Raw genomic sequence first — 22,516 nt, forward strand, 5'->3', positions numbered from 1 at the left:
ATATATATATATATATATATATATATTAATAATGAATCTAATGCAAAAACTAAAACTAGTAACGTTGAAGAAAACATAAATGTACGGTTGTTTAAATGTGAATTCAAGCATGCAATGCCATACACAAAGCTGAGTTTTTTGGGAGAGAAATAAGTTTGAGTATATCTTTAATGGAATCAAAAGTAAGATCTAGTGTTGTTTAAATACTCTGAAAACATTCATCGTTATTGTATTTGTCCATCCTACTTGAAAGGTTTATTCAATAATTGACTTATATTTATTAAAAAAGAATACCATTATGACACAAGTTTAAAGAATCAGCCTATGCCACATTGTAGAAAGGTTAGAACAATCTCAACAGGCATAAGGGTTGCTTCTCACAAAATAAGAGTGTTGACAAGTTTTATTTTGATCAGATTTTTAAGCTAAAAGTCATCCAATCCAAGTGTTAGGAAAATAATAAGTGGTTTTTGAGACTGTTCTTGTTTATCTTTTTTATTCATTTAACTTTAGAATAGTATAGCAATATCATCAACCACGTGGATCAGATCTTAAACAACAATAGAATTAACAGTTTAGCTAACTACAATATTCAAGTGCAATTTGATCTAGTACGACAGAAACAATGGACAAAAATAAATCTCAACTTGCTAAAAAAAAATATTTAAGACTGGGGAAACTCCATTATTATAGACAAACACGTTGGTTTACCAGTAATATAAACCTGAAAACATAGAGAAAAAGGAGCAATACAAAAAATTAACTGTTATATTTGTACGTCTATTTTTCATCCTATTTTTTAATATATTTTTCTTCCGCTTCTGTTACATTATCCATAACATCTCTTACTTTTTCTTCTTCTTTTTTTTCTTTTTATTTCTCATGTTCTTCCCTTCCTTCTACACTTGTGTTTAAAGTAACACATAATTTTAAAATATATAAAAATAAGAATCATTTAATTACACTTTAATAATCATTTAATTTTGACAACATTTAACATATATAATATAGTTACAATTTAATAGTTGGATCGAAAAAATTATATATGAAGTTGTTAGAAGTGTAAAAATTAGTATATATAATTTATTTATTTCATGTGTTAGTGTGTAAGACAATATTTTATAAGCAGCTGGTTTAATTTACTGGTACAGCTAATATTTACAAATATAAAAAGGAATAGTTAAATGAAGAATTTGACAACTTGCATTAATATGATAAGAATAAAACAAATTAAAAAGATCAACTTGCTCAAGAAGTATTTAAGAAAGACGTAGGAAAACTCAAAGTCTTCTCATGATTGATGATGGGATCAATAAATAAGTCTCAGACTCGAACCATATACACAAAATCTTCACTCCACTACAAATCCACAATACAGAAGAAATCAAAGCTAGACTCAAATGGCAGACATGGCAGTGTCCTTTGCACGTGACAAACTTCTTCCACTAATAAAGGATGAAGCATATCTGCTATGGAACGTTCCCAAAGAATTTGCAGATATAAAAAATGAATTAGAATACATTCAAGCCTTCCTCAAGGATGCAGATAGAAGGGCTACAACAGAAGGAGACAACACAAATGAGGGAATCAAAACATGGGTGAAACAGCTGAGGGAAGTAGCTTTTCGCATAGAAGATGTAACTGATGAATACATTATCTATGTGGAACAACAATCTCATGATCCTGGATGTGTAGCTTTACTCTGTGAGTTTGTTCACTTCATTGAAACTTTACTACAACGTCATCAAGTAGCATCTGAGATTCAAGACATCAAGTCATCCCTTAGTGGAATCAAGCAAAAAAGTGTAGAATATCACTTCCAAACTCAAACTTCTTTTGAGCAAGGATCAAGCAGCTCTGGAGGAAGCCAAGGTGCCCAATGGCTTGACCATCGAATGAATTCTCGATACCGTGATGAAGCTGAAGTGGTAGGCTTTGAAGCTCCAAAAGATGAATTGATTGGCTGGTTGCTAAAGGGACCAGAAGAACGCATTATCATTTCTGTTGTTGGAATGGGAGGACAAGGAAAAACCACTCTTGCTAGTAGAGTTTTTAACAACCAAATGGTGATTAAGCATTTTGATTACCGTGCGTGGATCACAGTGTCTCAGTCCTACAATGTGGAGGGGTTGTTGAGGGACATGTTCAAGAAGTTTTGCAAAGATAAAAGGGAAAATCCTCCAACGGGTATCTCTGAAATGGATCGAGATTCGTTGATTGAAGAAATGAGAAACTACTTGCAAAAAAAGAGGTATTTTGTTGTTTTAGATGATGTATGGGGTGTGCAACTTTGGGGTCAGATAGCAAATGCTCTTTTTGATAATAAAAGTAGAAGTAGAATATTAATCACAACTAGGAAGATGGATGTTGTAAATTCTTGTAAGTGTTCTCCTTTTGATCATGTACATGAGCTAAAACCTTTAACTCAAGAAAAATCTTTAGAACTCTTCTGGAAGAAAGCATTCCAATTTGATAGCAATGTTAAAAGTTGTCCACATGAACTCATGCATATATCTTCTGAAATTGTTAAAAAATGTAAAGGTTTACCATTAGCAATTGTGGCAATTGGTGGTCTTTTATCTCTCAGAAAAATAAACCTATTTGAATGGGAACGGTTTTGTCATAATCTAAGTTCAGAGCTGGAGAGAGATTCCCATTTGATTGGTATAACAAAAATTTTAGGTTTCAGTTATGATGACTTGCCTTACTATCTTAAATCGTGCTTATTGTATTTTGGAATATATCCTGAAGATTTTGAAGTTAGATCAAAAAGACTAACTCGACAGTGGATAGCTGAAGGGTTTGTAAAATCTGAAAAGGGAAAAACTTTGGAAGAAGTTGCAGAGCAATATTTAACAGAGTTGGTCAATAGAAGTTTGGTGCAAGTATCTTCATCTACAATTGATGGCAAAATTAGAGGTTGTCGTGTTCATGATCTGTTACGTGACATGATCCTTAAGAAATTTAAGGAATTGAATTTTTGCCAACATATTAGTGAAGATGATGAACAAGTCTCAAGTGGAATAATTCAGCGCCTAAGCTTATCAACAGCAACCAACACCAATAATTTGATGGAAAGTATTGAAAGCTCACACGTTCGTTCACTATTCTTTTTCACAGATGAAGAAATAACTGAACAATTTGAGAAGAGCATTGTCACAAATTACAAGAGGTTGAAGGTACTTGATTTTGAAGATGCTCATCAATTGTCTCATTTTCTTGGAAATTTGGAAAATTTAATCCATTTGAAGTATTTAAGCTTTAGGAAAACAGAAGTAGAGTGGGGTGTTCTTCCAGAATCCATTGGTAAGCTACAAAATCTAGAGACCTTGAATATAAGGCATACAAGAATCAAAATTATCCCAAAGGAGATTAGTAACCTTAAGAACCTAAGACACCTTTTGGGCAACAAAATGTCTTTGATTCAATTGAAGGGTGTTCTTGGAGGCATGACATCCCTACAAACACTACGTGAAGTGGAAATAGGTGATGATGGAGTGGAGCTAATTGTTGAGCTAGGAAAGCTAAGGCAACTAAGGAACTTAAACTTGGCTGGTATTAAAGAAGAACATGGTAGTGCTCTATGCTCATCATTGAATGAGATGCAACACTTGGAGAAACTAGTTATTGTTGCACAAACTACAAATGAAGTCATTGATGTGAGTTTCATTTCATCACCCCCTAAGCTTCAGAAGCTTTACTTGATATTGAAGTTAAATAAGGTGGTGCCACAGTGGGTTCTACAACTTCATAATCTTGTTGATTTGTTCTTGGGATGGTCCTATTTAACTGATGATCCATTAGAATCACTCCAAAATATGCCAAATTTGATGTACCTCAAACTCAACTATTGGGCTTATGAAGGTGAAAGTTTGAATTTTCAAAATGGGGGGTTTAAAAAATTAAAGGAACTATACTGTGGAGAACTGTCTAACTTGAATTCAATTGTCATTGACAAAGGAGCACTAAATTCGTTGAAAACGCTTAAATTCTGTTCCCTCCGTAAACTCAAGAAGGTTCCTTCAGGCATTGACCACTTAGAAAAACTTGAAGTTATCTATATATGGAGAATGTCAGCAGAATTTCAGCAGAGCATTGCTCCATATGAAAGACAAGAGCAATGGATCATCAAGCATGCTTTCTCCTTTTAAGTATGTGCTAATCTGGATATATAAGGATAAAAACTTTAGAAATAAAGGTATTTTTTTCTCTTCCTAATAACTGCATTAAGATATTCTTGGCAATGTTTATTGTTTAATGGGTAAAAAAAATGCCAGCTTCATCCACTACTTCAGATACTCCTTTATTTTTTAAAATTTTGGTCATTATAGTTTCTATACTTTGGCCTCCCTTTGTTCTTCTTAAATCTTCTGTTACATATTTATCTATATACAATAAAATAAAGTTCTTACTCTTGACCAGACTGAAGACATTTCTCATTATATTTTTTTTTTTCTCAGGAAAAGTAACTGTCTTTTAATTTATTATTATTGCATTTTCGTAAATTGTCAATTTGTTAATCATTCTAATTTTTTAACATTATTTTTTTCTCAAAACTCAACTTTCTCAAAGTGTTTAATTATAATTTTTGTTATTCGTTAACATTTTCTGTCCTTACCAAACTCCAAATTGAGTTGTGATTCACTGGCATTGCTCAAATATCTACTAAATTTGTCATGCCTTCGTATCCTTTATCATGCATGCACGTGAAGGTGAATTAATGTTTGCATTTTTCAGCTAGTTCTCATATGCCTTTAAAATTTGAATTTCATCTTTATGGACACAGGAGCATTGCCCTCTATACATCAAAATCCATGTTAGTGCCAACAAATCCCTTGGAACTATTGGTGCCCAAAAAAAAGTATTCATGTTAGTCAATATCCCCTAGCTCAAGGAGGAGCCTTTTGGTGTGTACAACTTACCAAGGATTTATGTTTTCCATGTTATGAATATGTCTGATGAATTTGAACAAAGCATTGATCTCAAGAGAAGATAACATCAATGGATAATAGAGCAAGTGCCAATTGTAAGTATTTTCAATCAGTTTTGGGCATAAAAGAAGTCCAACTTCCAAAATAAAAGTGTAATTTTATTCCTGTTTAGAATTATTGAATATTTTGTTATTGGTAATTGATAAGTCTGTAATTAGGCTCTCTTTTACAGCCTATATATTCATATTTTACCTTTATTTTATTTGGATTTTATACTAATTTATATATTAATTGTGCAGTTTAGTATAAAGAGGCCGCAAGTAGATTTTGGGTGAGAAGCCCAATTATGAAGAGCTTTTAGGGTTTTCAAATCCTATAAAAGGGAAGATCTCAAGCATCATAAAGAGGACCGTTTTTACATCTTGGCTTCGGCTCTAGAATACATCTGATTTCGTCTCTCTTGCACGGAATCATTGGCATATGCTTGGCGAGACTTGGAGCTTCAAGATCATACTTGAAAACCGGGAACACATCTCATACTCTAGTTTGCTATTTTTTTTTATTATGGCTTTGTTTATGATTATTTTAGTTCTTTTCTTTAACATGAGTATCTAAGTCTATAGCTAGGGCTATGGGAACTATTGTTCATGAATTTATGGAATTTTAATGTTTGATTCTAAATTTGATTTCCGTTTTTTTATTAGATTTTATCCTATTGCACTTCTCTCTTAATCCTAATTAATTATATCGTCAGACGACCGTACCTCGGTTAATTAATAGATCTATAGGGTAAAACGAGACAAAGAATTAGGTGGATCAAACTAATCTTTCTCTTCTAATCCTTATTAAATTAACAAGTTCGTAGGCTCCTAAAGCTTTCTTAGATTAATGTCTTGCATGACCATTGGAGATGTTAATTTAGAGAAAAGAATATTAATATTGCATGACTATTGGGTATTAATAGTATTCGTATGAATGATTGGTAATCACAAGGAAATCGAATTTAGAGTTAAATAGAAGAAGAACATAAAGGATTGAATAAGAAAACCCATATGCCCTAGGTTCGTCTCTGATAAGTTTAACCAAGACTTGCACTGTATTCCTTACTCTTAGTTTTATAATTAATTTTATAAATTCTTGTTTTTAATTAATCTTGTATCTTTGAAGCTTAAACAATTGAATTATGAAATTCTTAGTAATTGTGGGACGATATTTCGGAAACTTAATTTAAGAACCCTTTATTACTTTTCGATGGGTATACTTGTCCTCCGAATAAGTTTTTGGCTTAACCTTCAAAATGCAACTTTTATTCGATTCCTAAAATAATTTCTATTCTTTTGCTTCTCTCAAGCACCCTCTCTTATGGTGTATGTAATTTATCTGCTTGTGGTTTCTCTTGTGGATACTTTCATTCAACACACCAAAATCACGGCAACAGAAACAGCACAAAGAATCAATCATACACCATAGAACTTAAAAAATTAAAAACAATGGTATTGATACTCTTGTCATTTGAGGATCTTGATGATTTTATCATAACATTGCTTTTTGCGGTTATACTCCAATTCTGAAAGGAACAAACGCTCTACCAATCCCTTAATGAACATGATTGATTCAACAAAACACCGTCACTCTCTTTCTTTTGAGTAAAACCCAATCCAATTCTCCAATTTATAAACATTGATTTTTAATCTGACTTTGTGACTCCACTTTAATTCTTGACTTTGCAACATGATATTCACTTTAATTTTTTTTTTATAAAACGATAATAAAAAATTAAATAAAAAACTAGAATAAATAATATTTTGCAAAGTCATGAAATTAAGAAACCATCTTAAGAATTATTTGTCTCAGTATTAGGAACTGCACTTGCAAATTTACTGCATTCTAATTTTGAAAGCCAACATTTTTTGCTGAGGTATCACTTCGTACCTTTTCACCTTATCATCTCATAAATCGAAACCTTCGTATCACCCAACCCATTCCTTGATCACAAGTATATATGCTCTTAACTATCATAAGTAAAATTTGCAGTTACATAAGCGAGTTAAAGGTTACAAACTCTTAACTATCATAAACAAAAATATAATTTTAACAGTTACATAAACAAAACGGTTCGAACTAGTTATAAAAGTCATTTGCAGCAAACCATGTGTCACTCTCCACCAATCATCAAGGTATGTTGTATATATAACTTAATTAAGTATTTATTTTAAGATCTTGTTATGAAGGCTTATATCATAAATTTGACCATAAAATTTACTAAAATAAGGTAAAAGAGCTTACGAAATAGGAGTCAAGCTATTTTTCTCAACTCTTCTAAATACCCCCTAAATCCCACGTGTATTGGAAAAAGACGTGAAAAGAATTACCTTTTTCACTTGACAAAAAATCTATTCTTGATCAATCACCTATTCGATTCTTAGTACCAATAATATTGATTATACTATTATATTTGACATACTTGATATTCTACTTTAACAAATTAAAAAAAAAAATCACCCACACAATGTCCAGGTCTAAACCTAGTTCCCACAAATATCAAATTCGAAGTTTTAAGCTAATAACTGAACGCAATGATAACATATCTAGATTTCAATAAGCCAGCTGAACTACAGAGAACTAGAATGGGTATAAGAATAAAAATCAACAAAAACGGCACCAATGTCTAGGAATGAAATGTTATTAACTCGATGTTGTAGCATATTAACATTTGCACTGTTTTCAAAAGACTTAGTCCCACATAAAATATTGGTCTAACCCTAGGTGTTAAAAAATGTATAAAATCAGTAAGATACTAAAATTCTGGCTTGTCCACTACAAAATATTTTCAGAAGATTTGATAACAAAATTGTTGAAATGGCCCACTTTTTGTTTATATACTTATTTTCCTTAATCCTTGATATGTAAAGTTTCAAAACTCGTTCTGATCATATGCACATTCTGACTCTCATAAAACAAAACATCAATGTTTCAGATGGGGTACTGTTGCAACAACAAGGATAGACCAATCAGGTAAGACGGATAAACAATCATAGCAAAGTGTAAAAAACACGGTTTTGGAGTCTTGTACACATGTATGGTGTCTGCACATGTATTGGTACTACAATATCACCTATAGTTTATCAGTGCGAGCAAACAAAAGAATAGCAGCTCCATACATAAACCAAGTCTTGGTATTTAGGGATGGAAAAATACAAGAATTTCTAGGAATACAAAAGAAAATTAGTAGGCGTTTAGGGATGCCTTTTGATCCAAGTAGGATCAGATGCCAGACAAACAGTTGGGGGTATGATCCTATGTGTCCAATTGATCAATTGTTAATCAATTAGTAATGCTCCTGGTATATTGCTCCAAATTCTGCTCTCCATGCCTGATCATCATACATAAAGGATGAAGCTGCATTGTGTACCACATCAGAATCCTCTCTATAAAGTGGTTGCAGTGCAGATTCTGGTAATTTGCTCTCTGTAATGTACTGCTTCATGGTATTGATTTCTGTCTTGTGTTTTCTTTTCAGCTTCTCAATTTGCATCTTTAAATTTTCATTATCTTGTTGCAAATTGGTAAAGTTCTCCTGTTCAATATAAGAAATACAATATTCAAGAAATGAATCAGAAATGTGTTAAAAAAGAACATATGCTGAGTCTTCTTGACCACAGTTACTGGTACCAAAATAGAGACAATTATACTATAATTGTTCCTTTTTTAAGTCTCATTGTGTTCCAGTATTATTAGGAAGATCAGAAAAATTAGTGGAATATAAATTATATAGTCCATCTTAAGAACATTCTCAGCTTCTTTTTTCCCTTTAACAAATTATAGAATGAAAGAAGCACATTCATTTTGTATTCCTTATTCTGTGTTTTCTTGTTCATTTTTTATTATTTTATGCCAGTTTGTTTCTTTTTTTTCCTGTTTATTTGGTAATTGGTGTGTCAACACACCATCCTAAATTAACATACTTTATATCTCTAAAGATGTTCTTGCAACTGATAATGCACCAGAATTAACACCTTCATAATATGATGCATTGATTAGTGAGCCCCTTTATGAGATAGAATTGTACCTCTGCAACAGCTGCTGCATGTTCAGCTTCTCTTAGTCTAACCAGTAATTCTCCAGCAGCCTGAACAGCTTCAGCAGTATCTCGAAGTTGAATCTTCAAGCTCTGGTTCTCTTTTTTCAATAATTTTGATTCCCTTTCTCTTTCCACCCTCAATGCAGAAAGCTCAGCAGAAAGAGATTTGGCAAAACGGGCATGACCTTTTTTTGAGGCCTTTGCCGCTGCCTTCTTCACCTCTGCTATCCCTTCCATTATAGCATCATGTTTAGCAACCAGGTCATTGTACTTTTCTTGTAGATCAGCATAGTGTTCTACCATTCTAGCATGTCCCATAACTGCTCTCTTCAGTGCATCATCCATCTCTGCTGTGGACTTCTTCTCTGACTTCAGTTCCATCTCCAACCTCTCTGCACGCTGGCGGTAGGACTCAAGATCAGCTCTAAGTTCATCAGTAAGGCAAATCCACTCACTTTCCATTTCTGTCCATCTCTCTCTTTCATTCTCTAGCTCTTCATTGCCACTGTCCTGAGAAAATACACCACTTTTTTGCAGCTGTATGGATCTTGACAACAAAGAAGATCTAAGTTTGTCTGTAGACTTTTTGACAGGTGCATCACTGTATAATTGCAGCTTGCTCCTTAGATTCTGAATTTCCTTAAGAAGCAATTCCTTCTCAGTTGAATCAAAGGAGACATCTCCTTGGGCCGACTCTTCCTGAACTTCTTTAATTTCACATTTTTCCTCTCTAATACATGGTAAATGACCATCTGAGGAAGTTCCCCTCAGAAGCTGCAGATGACATCAACAAAACAAAACAAATGGGAACTAACCTTAAACTGGATAGACTCTATATGGATAAACTAAAACACCCATAACTGACCTTGCCTTCATCTTTTATTGAGTTATATTCTTCACGCTGACCATAAAATGCAATGGAATTTAGTTCTTTCTCTCCTTTCAATTTCTCCACCTGAAGTCATAACACGTAGTTTCAATAAATGTAAAATCCAAATGGCAGACATAATTCATTAAGGAAGAATCTTAATACCAACTGATTTAGTTGCTCAATTTTAGCTGCTTGCTCCTTACAGACATTCTCAAGCTCCTTCTCATTCATGATACTTTTTGCCATTACATTCTCCAAATGCTTTATGGGGGGAAAATGGCAAAACGGGATCAAGACAAGAAAAATTATTCAAAAATAAATTTGTGAAAATTGAGTCAATACTTACTTTTGGAATTTCATCTGTCACTCCATCAGAATTTCCTGCTTTTCCCAATGTTTCAAACCAGGATTTCGAGACCTCAGTGGAATCCTTATTAGATATTTTGGTCCGGCAAGATGCACAAAGGAAAGTAGCAGTTACTTCTTCACTGGAAGGTTTTTGTTGTATTGTTTGATCATAAGATTCAGCCTTGTCAATTTCTGAACATGGTGTCAAAGTTAAGCGCTCAAAGGAGAAGGAGGTCGAAGACTTGTTCAATGCTGAAGTCTGCTGGTGATAGTCAATAATCTGTAGTCCCTTCTGAAGGCTTGCTGCCAAGGATTCAGCCTTGCTAGACTGTAATGAGGATTGCATATTCTCACCCCCTTTAACTGGTTTTCCTAATGCATTTTTAGTGAAAGTTGAACTCTCTGCCACATTGTTCCAACTTCCAAGATAACTCGATGAAATTGCCATGCTTTTCCTTGTTTTGCTGAATTTTGGAGACTCGGACAACTGTGGTCCATCAAGTACTGGAGATTGACTACATGAACTGACTGCAATGCTGTCTCTGAATGTAGATTTAATTGCCCTTGAGGGGTTACTCATTGTTTTTCCACAGCATACCTCTGATTTTTCAATTTCATCACCACTAGTCATGTCTCCATGATAATTTTCCTCGACAGAATAAAATTGAACACAATCTTCATTGATAGATATGTCCTTTGGATTCCCTTCATATGAACTATTCAATTCATCAATTTGCTGGCGTAATTGCCTTATGTCATCCTCATTGACATTTACTTGCTCATCAGTATCATTATCTATGTTAGATAGGAGAAGAGAGCGATTTAAGCTGACTCTTAACTGATTCAGACTTTCCCGCACATCATGTAAGCATCCATCTTCACTCATATCTGAGCTATGAACTCCATCCTTTGCTCTAATAAGTTCTTCCTGAACCAAAGCAAACCAAATTGTGATTCAAAGATTTGCATTAGTTTAATCCTTCAGAACTATTTCCAAGAACAAGCCTAAGAATATACCTTCAAGTGCCGAATTTTATTACTCAGATCAATGTCAGCCTCCTCTATTACATTGATAACTGGCTCATTTCTGATGGATCTTACTTTCTCTGCAAATCTGAGTGGGCAAAGTGTTTCATCATTACTCCTGCAATGCACAAATGCAATCTTTATCTCTAGAACTCAAAAATACTCTTCCACTACACTCTACAAATGAACAAACTATGGCCTTTGATCAAGATAAATACTTGTTATCAGGGGAAATGGAACATATTACTGAGAGTTTGGCATTTCCACCAAGTGATTCTTGTAGTAAGCGTGTTAAACAGGAGTTACTGTATGGAAAGTCTTCATCTTTTCCAGACTGAGATTTATTAGTCAGAGCATCCACTAAATGCCTACACCAATGAAACATAGCAGTGTGATTACAAATAGAAAACAATCACGGTCACGAATTTGGCCACTAATTACTAACAGAAGCAACTAGCTCGCAAGTACCAGGACCTGGATACTGCTCCTCAAAGAATAAAGAAGATATCACAGCAATATATGGGTTATCTAGCCACTCAGCAACAGTTTTACACAGTAAAATAAGTAGTGTAATGTAGCTTACAAAAAAAAAGAGTAATGTATTATTTTTATGTTTTAACCTACATAACTGAAAAACCCATCCAATCAGGCTGTAGAAAGTATATATAAGAATTAATTTAGCCATGGCATCTTACTCCAGCTGAGATAATGATTTTTCTACATGTCTGCTTTCCTTTAGACATTTGCTATCTCCATCATCAACTTTATCCCTGTCCAGTCCAGCAAGATCAATAAAGCTGATTCTGCTAGTTTTGGAACTACTGAAACCCTTTGTGCTCCCCTGCAACATCATTTTATGAAAATCATATATAGAACAAAACTAACAGACAAAAGTAACAAAATAAACATGTTTTCAACAAAACAACAGTATCCATACACAAACGCTGGTACTGTTTGGTAGAAATACAAAATTTGGCAGTACCTTACATGAAGACTCAATGACAAATGTGAAAATGATATGTGATCTGGAGCTATTTGAATTTAAGCTCATTGCTCCAGTTTTTCTCCTCAAAAGGCCCTGCAGTACATATAAACAGATGAAATTAGCTGATCAAGATTAAAAAAATAGCAGTCATTAACGAACAAATGTATGCAATTGCTCGACCAAAATACCAGCTACCAAAACAAGCATTCAGGTGGTCTTATAAATTGCATATAGATATCTAGCTTTCAGTAATATATGCTTTGATGTTTCCCTACCTTAATCAGAATTTGTGCCACATCATTGTAGCTAGTCACATATTCCTCAATCAGATTCTCAATATACAAGGCATTTTTGGAATCATCCTTCATCTGCAATAATATGGACCAAGCCAAGATTATAATAAGCACATAGCCACATAGCAACTAGAAACAGGAGTATAAAATAATGCGTTGATAAAAATTTGTACCATAAAGGATGGCAGCATATGCCTACCTCAAGGTTCTTCTGGATTGGATTGAGTAAATTCCCAATTTGTTCATTGCATATCTGTTTTGAAACACAGATCATAAGGAGAAGGAACAAACACTTAAGCAACATGAAGGGACAAGCTTATAGCAAAAATGGGAAGGTTTATAAAAAAATTCAAGTTCAAAATTACCTCAAGAAAAGAACAACGACATTGATAGTTGAATTGTTTCCAATCAGACGTAAGTCTCTCCTAATATTGTTATTCAAACTCAATCAGTCAAAATTAAAACACCATGATGACGCAAAACTACCAGAATTGATAATTAGTAATAGTAACTAAAGAAGGAAGTAGAACATACTCTCTCAAGCTCAGAAAATAACATTCTGAAGATTCGAGGAACAATTCCCTGGAGACTAGAACACAAGGGCTCCTCCTCCTCAACCATGGCACTTGGGGGACCCCACATTGTATAAGACTTTCCACTTCCAGACTAACAAAGAAATAAAAACACAAGTGGGAAAGGAAAAATAGTCCTCAATATTGAATCAAAAGTGCTACACATTTTTCACTAAAAAGGTTAAAAAAATACAGCAAGCATTAAAATGTACCTGGCCATATGACAGAATGGAAGTGTTGTAACCAGCTAAAGCACTTCTAACCAAGGGAACACCCACTGACTGAAAAACATCTTCCTGAAGATACAACAGATCATAAATCACATTAAAAGTTTATCTTTTCTTATCCAAACCAAGCAACAACATTGAATCAAAGAAGGTAAATAAACTCCTTAGTCATTCATTCTAAGAGAAAATTCATTTAATTTCAAACTACACAATGCAAAATTATTGAAGATTTAAAACATAAATAAATCACAATTACACAATGAAGAAAAATTCTTTACTACCTGATTGGAGTTCGTATCAAAAACTTCATCAAACGTGAACTTCCTACCCCCAACACACAAGGTATCAGAAGAAACTTTCTTAACTTTCCAATCTCCCTCTTGTCCATTGCTATTTTCGGGTCTAATTCTCACCACAACCTGTTCCAAAAACAACATATAACATTAGCAAAACACTAAAAATAAAACATTTTTGTACACACCCACTTATGGGGTTACAGATTAGAGCTTGAATGTTGAACTGTGATCCAATTAGAAGCAAACTCTGAACTTGCCTTCACATGTGGGTTGTTATGAGAACATGGGGTGTTGGGCTTTGATTGGTGGAGATGGCCAATGGGTATGTTTGGATGGGCAGGGGGAGTGTTTTCAAGGTCAGGATTTGGGGATTTAGGGTTTGAAGAACAAGAAGTGGGTTTGCGATTGGAAGAAGAGATTGATCTGGGAAGAAGGTTTCTGAAGGAGGAAGAAGAAATGCTTCCCAAGAAACCACTAGTCTCTGCACTATTCATCTTTGGCCTCATGATTTTTTGTAAATTAGGGAAGAGAGAGAGAGAGAGAGAGTTTGGATTCAAATGTTGGATGGAGAGTGAAGTGAAGTGAAGTGAAGATGGAGTGTGTAATTGTAGTAGTTGAAAGGAGAGGGAAGATGAACGTTATGTTTTTCGCCTGAATTCACCAAATTGTCCTTTTTGGTTTATGGGAAAATAAAGGTGAGCTTTTTTTTTTTAATTATGCTATTTAGACATGTTTTAATTCACTGTGTCTGAATTAATTGAAAAAATTAAATTATTTTAAAAATTAATTATATTTATAGTTTATTATTATGAATTCCTTTTATAAAGTAAGTTTTGTGTGTGTGTATTAAATGAAATGTTATTTTAAAAAAATCTATTATGTTTGGATTGTATAGAATAATTATTTTTTATGTTGAAATCATAAAAGTTAATATAAAAAATTATTTTTAATATTTAATTTTATAATTATAATAATTAATTATTAAAGATAAAAGCTATAGAATAAAAAATAAGCAAAATATTTTAAATTATAACTATTAATTTTTTTCTCATCTTAAATAAAAAAATTTCTTTATAAAAATCAAATATTATAAAATAATTTTCTAAAAATCACCAAATTAAATTAATATTATTTTTTTAAAATAATTGACAAAAATAATTCATGAAAATATTAGTATCTTCAACATCATCCATGTCATCTATTTTCCTTTTGTTGGGAATACAGCCAGAATTTCACTCTAACGCATATAAATTAAAGTGAATATTGTTACATACATGTGTGTATATAGATAGGCATTCAATTTTAAGACAAGTAATGCGTATAAAAACTAAATAGACATTTTAATCAAATAAAAAATTTAATGTGAAAAGAAATTAAAATGGTCCATATTTAATTTAAATAAGATTTCACATTTTTTATTTATTTATTTTACTTTTACAAAAAAGCAATCAATTTATTTAATAATTTTTATGTGCATGTGTATACACAGTATGCGTTTGTTTAACTTATTTTATAAAAAATAAAAAGGATTTTCTTATTATCATTTTTATCACATTAATTATCATTTTATACTTTTTTATCTTGTATAAATATATACAATTTTTATTAAATATGAAATTATGAAGTTAGTTAGAATATAGAAATAAATATTATATACTATTATCCAATCATAAACTATTATATAATAATTAGTTCAAAAGTCATATTAAAAGTAATTTTTTAATTCATTATTAGTGTAAAATTTTTTATACCAAATAATATATCAAAATTAAAATTTAAAATTATTAATATCATAAAATTATTAAGGTTGATTATTTTGACTAGTTAAACAGCAGAGTTTAACCAATTGTTGCTCAGTCCCTTTTTGTTGTACAACTGAAGAAAAGACAAAACAAAGGGCAAGAATCCCATCTTCTGAAATTCTCAGTTCCTCAAGAATCAAACTTATCATTAGGATATCTTGTCTGTAATAATAAATAAAATTTATCCATAATTTTTTTTTAAAAAAATTATGTTGTGTTCTATTTAAATTCATTATATTTCAAGAATTTGTGTTGAAATTAAATGCTGATTTTTTTATTAGTATTCTTGAAATATTAGTTAAAGAATTAAAAGAATATGTTAAAATATTTTAGAAATTATAATAAATGTGAGATAATAAAAAAAATTTAACCAATATTATTAAAATAAAAATATTCATTAATATTTTTCTTTTGAAAATATCTGAAAAAAAAACGTACACCTAAATTATGTTCTCCATAAGGATGTAAGATTTCTAAAAAAACAACTGGCAGAAGTTGCTAATGTCAATACAAACGGCACAAAAGTGTAAATTAATTTTAACAACAATGAATCAAAATATAATTATTATTTATTTAATAAAAAATCAGGTAATATTAATTTATCAATGACATAAAAATAAAATGAATATCTCCAAATAATATATATTTTGAATTCAAAATCGTCTCTTCAAATTATGCAAAGTCATAATTACTTTTGTAGTTTGGAAAAAGAAAGGAAAGAAACAAAATAAGCGCTCCTAATAAGATGCTGAGGGCAAAATTGTCCACGCAGAAAATTAGATTCAAAAAACTAGTCGTTGAGGCCGGTGGGGCTTGTTTGGCTTCCATTTCGCTCATGCCTTCTTAAACAATCAATTATTCAGAAACATTGATCAACGTACACATTAACCATATCATCTTTTAATTATGAGATATATTGTTTTTATAATATTTTTTTATTTTTCTTTATCACATTACTTATTTAACTATGTTTTCCTTCTTTCCCTTTTTATCTCTCATATATATATATGTAAAAAGTTACACTAATTTTATTGTAAAAATATCACTTTTTTAATTGTATCTATAAACTTATGATTATATATTAGCTAATGTTCATATATAATTTTAATTTATATATATATATAATATTTAATATAGAAAATATTCAATTTTTCAAAATAATTGAAAGTATTAGAATTTCTTTGTTCTAATTTTTTTTCATGAAAAAAAAAACCAGCAAGAAAATTTTGCACGAATTCAAAAAAAAAATTGAGGAACATTAAACATACTTCTCTTGAATCAATCACTTATTAACACATAGGTCGGGTAGAGAACTTTACATGAAACAAATAAAATAAACTTATTGTAACTTATTTTCAAGAATTTAAATACATTAATTTTTTAAAATGAAAAATCATTCATTTGTAATATATTTAAATATTTTGAAATCGATATTATATTTAGTGAAATAATTATATAAAAATATATTAGTGTCTGTGTCTTAGGCATAGCAGTAAAAATCTCATAAGAAATAAAAGATAATAAAATGAATTTAATTTTAAGATATTGTCAATGTGATGATTTTTATACTGTAAACTAATGAGAATATATTATAAATATAATTTTTATATTAATTATTATAAAAATTTAAAATAATTGATGTAATTACCAGAGAGTCAATGTATATTAATTAAATTTTAATAGAACTATTAAAATGTTATTAATAAGTGTAACTAATGCTAATTAAAACCAAACCATTGTTCAAAAATTAGTTAAATATGCTTACATGAAAATATACCTTTTTCAAATATATCTTCAACTGTTCCACAAATAAATAGTTCATTAATTGTTACTTGTATTGCATATAAAGATTAAAAATAAGTACTACATTATTTCATTGACAATTTATTATTTTTCAATTGGAGAAAGCAAGGATTCCGTAATTGTATGTGTGTAATGTTTTTAGTCTTGCAATTCTGAAGTGTATTATTTCCTATAAAAGTTAGAGCATGTTTGTTTTAATTTTAAAAATATTTTTTAATAAAATAAATATATATATATATATATATATATATATATATATGTGTGTGTGTGTGTGTGTAATATATTATTGTAATCAGTCAACAAAAACATTGAAAAAGTTAATTAATTAATGATTTCTTGACTAAAAAATAAATTTAGATAGACAGCTTTACCTATTCCTATATCATTAGACGAAAGCTTTTTACTTTTAGTACAATCAAATTTTTCTAGTGCTTTCATGTCAAAACGTTATTATATTATCCATAATTTTCTAATTGATCAAGTTAGAGAATGATTTAATTTAAATAGATTTCATCAAGTTAGACGAAAGCTTTTTTCTTTTAGTACAATTATATATATATATATATATATTTTAAAGATCATATTTAGTCCTTTTAAAGTTGAATATGATAACCTGAAAATATGTGTAAAAACTATGCAAAAATATAATTTTAATGAAAACCCCCTTGAATTGATAACATTGCGTGCATTACTATATTAATCTTTTAAAAAATAAAATTTCTAAATCATTTTGTAAAATATTTAAATTATCACTGTATTAATGTTCTAAAAATGTTCTTATCAAATTAGTCTCTTAGAACAATGACATTATAAGAGGGTTGCTTTATTTTGTATTGCATTACTATATTAATTCATGACCAAGAGGGTTGTTTAGCTTCACTTTTTAAAAGCACTATACTAGGAGAGACTTGCAAGGTTATAAGACACAGAACCAATAAAATAACAAAATAAATTTGTAAGATTTATCAAATAATTTTTTCAAAGAGTTGTTTGGATTGTAAAAAATAAATAAAAATAAATATTTCTGTGGTGTAAGTCTAAAAATTTTATATTTAATTTGAGTTATTTAATTTACTTACATCTAATAATTAATAAAATAACAAATTATAACTTATTAGATATAAATTAAACTATAACACGCTATATCTAACATGTTATATTGCACCATAAAAAAAAATACAGACCAAAATTGTTGCAGGATATTTTAGTGCATAATTTATTGAGTCATGAACATATGCAAAAGGTGACATGAGTGTTTAATGTTTTCTTCGAAGATTAAACTAATCGTTTGTGCGTGCGCGCATTCACATCAACTTTTGTCTCACTATGTATACACCACTCAACAAATACATTAGTGTATATGCTACAAAGAATAAGATTTATTATTAATTTAAACTTGGTTATAGTAAATTTTATTAAAGTATTAAATTTTATACTATCTTATAAATTTTAATAAAACATTTTGCAAATTAATTATATATAAATTCTTATTATATATCTTTAAATATATATTAAAAATTGTAATTATATTTTTTATGTTTTATTTTACGTATTTTCTCACTTGAAAAGAATAATTCTTTTCAAGAATGTTAAGATATAATTAACAAATTTTATACATAGTTAAGATGAATTACGACTAATAACTCAACAAAATGCCTTAGTTTTAGTAAATGATGTTGATTTGTAAGCATAAATAAGCTGCAGCTGCCATTTGCGTAGTTCATATCCTCTCATTAGTCATCCAACACCATTCAGCACTCAATTATCTCACACTTCTCCACCTGTGTTTATTCACACATCTTGTTGATATCCGAATAAAATTAATTGAATCACACAAAAATTCTACATTATTTATATTCTAATAGTTTATCTTTACTAGCTATGAATAATGATGTGAACTGATATTATATCATGAATCTACATTGAAGTTAGAGGAGACCATATCAGAATAACAAAGGATATATTAGAATCTGTCAACGTTCAATAATATTGAACGATTTAAAATGGTAGGCACCGTTACTCATCAATCTGACAACCAATAATAGTTATAATTCATTCTGACAAAAAATTATGATCATATTCAGTATAACAAAGGGGCTTCTGTTCAATGATTTCTCATTAAATTCAGGTGTAACTTAAGAGAAAGGCAACCAATTTGATCAATAGAAGGAAAGGTTGGATTCCATTACTTTGATAAATCATTTAATTTTAAGAAGTGGGTTCCGAATGGTTTAAAAAAGGACAGGAATGTTGGAAAAGGTTGAATATTGTTTATGTATTTGTACATGAAGAATGAGGGAGTAGGTAAGTACCCAATGAGGCACGAGGATTTGCAAGTCAAAGAGGGCCATATGAGAAAAACACATAAAAGTAATGAAAAGGGTGATGGGAATGCCAATTTTTCAAACCCTCTTGATTCATCAATTTATCTACAATATTCTTTCAATAATAGTCAAGATCTGCTGAATGCTCACTCTCTTTAGGACCATTATAGCTACATATGCAATCATCCCCTGCGTCATTGCCTTGTTATAAAATAATCACTTTTATTTTCTTTTTTTAATTAATTGATCTGGAGAATGAAAAACTACTGCATAAATATATATATATATATATATATATATATATAATAATAAGTTAAAATGGAAGGAGTATCTGGAGAATGAAACTACTGCATAACTTTAAGGTTAAGATTTATTGTTTTTATAAGAACAGTTGTTACCTTTTATTCATATTTATTATCGAAAAGAAACGTATATTCATCGCTTATTATATGAAAATAAAAGTCAACAAGAACAAATAAGATGTCACTTTCCTATAAATTATAATGCTTAAGACTATTTTTTTTTCTCGAAGCACAAATATCATATTTTTAAATTCAGTGAAAATTAAATGATCTTTAAAACAGTTGCATTCTAATTAAAAACTCTCTTCGTAGAGTTACGGAGGAACAAACAAGAGCTTGATCACTATGTTAAGCAAGTTATATTAAGAAAAGAGAATAAGTTTAAACCTTGAAGAAGATCCTCCTTCCATTTTAAATTAACTTTCATTTTAACCAAAAAAAAAAATTAACTGATGTTTTAAGATTTTAATGAAACATTAATATTTTTTAATATAACAAGTCAAATTTTTAACAAATAAAAAGAATAAATAATAAAGACAGTCTAGTAAAATTATTTTAATAATTAAAATATTTATTATTTTCCTTAATTTTTGTTAAAAAAAGGGTATGATGCTAACATTTCTTGTGAGTATATATATATATAAAGCTAGCTTATCCTTTTGTTCTTCAAAAGACAAATAATGCTGATCCTATAAATATATTGACAAATTGCAAGTTTGTAACATTCAAAGTCGCATTCACATGGCACATATAGTATAGATTCCCTCCCAAAGAGCTTGAAATTTAATACTAAGTTTATTGGGTCCATCATTTTCATTTATTCGTCTGCTGTAGTATGAAGTCTTCACACGCAAATTACGGTGTATCCGTATACATGCATGACCAAAGTAGTAGAAAAGAAAAGCACATGAAACTACTTTAATTTCAGTACATGCACCTTCATCTCCTCAAAAACATCTCATCCATCTTTATCAACTCCAAAAGAAAAAGGGAAAAGGCGAAGAGAGAAAGACAATATAGACTCCATTTCTCTATATACGAGATATTTTAAAGTATGGCATTGAAGAAAGACAAAAAGAAAAAAAGGATAAAATATTTAAACAAGTGTATTGTTTTATTTATCTAAATTAAAATACTTGATAAATTTATCTTATTTTAAATTATATTTATCTAGAATATAAAATGTATGAAATGAGAGAAGAAAGATCCTCTTCATTCTTTTTTATTTTAAAAATGGTAAGTGAAATAGATGAAAGAATCATCAATCTCATTGAATATCATATTAATTACTACTTTGACTGTGAGTTTGCACATAGCGCACACACACAAAAAATGTCAAATGTTTATTGTAGGAAAAATTCAAGCCAAATTTTAACCTAAAAGCCTTTAAATACATAATTTATTTAAACACTTATTAATAAGTACTTTTAAATTTATAATTCATGTCATAAATTTAACAACAAAATCAGTAAAATAAGTTAAAAATAATTTATAAAAATTATAAGCTACTATTCATACATACTCACAAACTCTTTCAAACAGACTAAGTATCTTGGAGTTGAATTGATTTAAAATAGTCAAAGTCTTGAATTTTATTGCCCCAACTGATTCTTACAACTATCATTAAGAGTTAGGACAATTTTGTAGCAGTTGTAGGGCATATCTATGAAACCAGAAATGTACCATATTGGATGGAATTTGAGAGATTTCAAAGATATAGTTAAGATCATTGAATGGTGAAATGGTGGCACCCTGTGGTCATTTTGAGTTGATGAACGAAACACAATACCCCACCATAATTAATCTTTGATTTTATAATGGTGCAAAATAATTGCACGATACCTTGGGTGAAGCAGATGCTTTGGGTCCCATGCATGAATGAAAAAGGAAAACTTCTAGAATTAAAGTGCAAAAGCTCTTGTTATAAGTGGATGATTTTTGCTACCAAGCTAGGAAATCTCTCGAGTTCTACACTATTTTTGTCTAAGTAATCATTTATGCTTTTCAAAGCATACCATTGAGTATGTTCAAATTTGTGTGTATATTTTATTCAGATTAATTAGAAGATGGTGATGGCATCGATATACAATGCTTAATTTGGCTGCATTTGAGTAGCCATTATATAAAATTATGAGACAATCGAGCAATTTCGAAGCAACTGCCTTAAATTAATTTACAATCATTTCTTTTATTTTTTCAGAAAGGAAACTGAATAAAAGGACTGCTCCAGTACCTGTGAGAGGTAACCCAGCTTGTAACTTCATGTCATTTATGATACACAACAAGATAGCTGAATTATTACACTAAAGATCACTTTATAAAATGAAAATGTTGATGAATTGTTGTTTGATAATATGATTATTAAGTTATTTTATATTATTTTTTATCATGTATATTAAATTTTATGTAAATTTAAATATAAATATTTGTTTATATGAGAAGAAAGATTTTGTATGATTAAAAAAGATTAATGGAATATCTAATATAATATTCAAATAACAGTGGTACTAAAATATGCGGCTAATATGTCCATTACAAAATGCCCACAGATGGTGAATGCTAACACAAATGGTTAGGCTTCCATGGAAATTGAGGTGGACCTCAATCTCTAGTGGTAAATATTTGTTGTTTTATGATCAATTATTTTCACAAATT

The 22,516-nt window shown here is 30.1% G+C and overlaps 2 protein-coding genes across 2 annotated transcripts; one reads left to right on the forward strand and one right to left on the reverse strand.

The window, feature by feature from the left end:
• Positions 1 to 1,400: 1,400 nt before the first annotated feature.
• LOC113854375 (disease resistance protein RPM1-like) lies at positions 1,401 to 4,151 on the forward strand. The gene has a single exon (XM_027485330.1). The coding sequence runs from the start codon at positions 1,401 to 1,403 to the stop codon at positions 4,149 to 4,151; it is 2,751 nt and encodes a 916-aa protein (XP_027341131.1).
• Positions 4,152 to 8,259: 4,108 nt separating this feature from the next.
• Positions 8,260 to 14,136, reverse strand: LOC113856447 (kinesin-like protein KIN-12F). The gene is made up of 16 exons (XM_027488263.1): positions 13,888 to 14,136; positions 13,616 to 13,753; positions 13,320 to 13,403; positions 13,070 to 13,201; positions 12,901 to 12,960; positions 12,735 to 12,788; positions 12,518 to 12,610; positions 12,240 to 12,356; positions 11,953 to 12,098; positions 11,476 to 11,625; positions 11,249 to 11,375; positions 10,302 to 11,159; positions 10,046 to 10,144; positions 9,878 to 9,967; positions 9,001 to 9,786; positions 8,260 to 8,508 (listed from the first exon to the last, which is right to left on the reverse strand). Exons 1-16 carry the CDS (start codon positions 14,134 to 14,136, stop codon positions 8,260 to 8,262), a joined length of 3,432 nt encoding a protein of 1,143 aa, XP_027344064.1.
• Positions 14,137 to 22,516: the final 8,380 nt, after the last annotated feature.

The sequence above is a fragment of the Abrus precatorius genome, unplaced genomic scaffold, assembly GCF_003935025.1.
Source record: "Abrus precatorius isolate BTA unplaced genomic scaffold, Abrus_2018 Scaffold11, whole genome shotgun sequence".
NCBI lineage: Eukaryota > Viridiplantae > Streptophyta > Magnoliopsida > Fabales > Fabaceae > Abrus > Abrus precatorius.

Coding starts and splice junctions, on each gene's coding strand:
- LOC113854375 (XM_027485330.1), top strand. CDS start 1,401: ATGGCAGACATGGCAGTGTCCTTTGCACGTGACAAACTTCTTCCACTA.
- LOC113856447 (XM_027488263.1), bottom strand. CDS start 14,136: ATGAGGCCAAAGATGAATAGTGCAGAGACTAGTGGTTTCTTGGGAAGC. Junction 12,099..12,239: donor TCATTGAGTCTTCATGTAAG/GTACTGCCAAAT, acceptor ATGATGTTGCAG/GGGAGCACAAAGGGTTTCAG. Junction 11,160..11,248: donor ATAAAATTCGGCACTTGAAG/GTATATTCTTAG, acceptor GCTTTGGTTCAG/GAAGAACTTATTAGAGCAAA.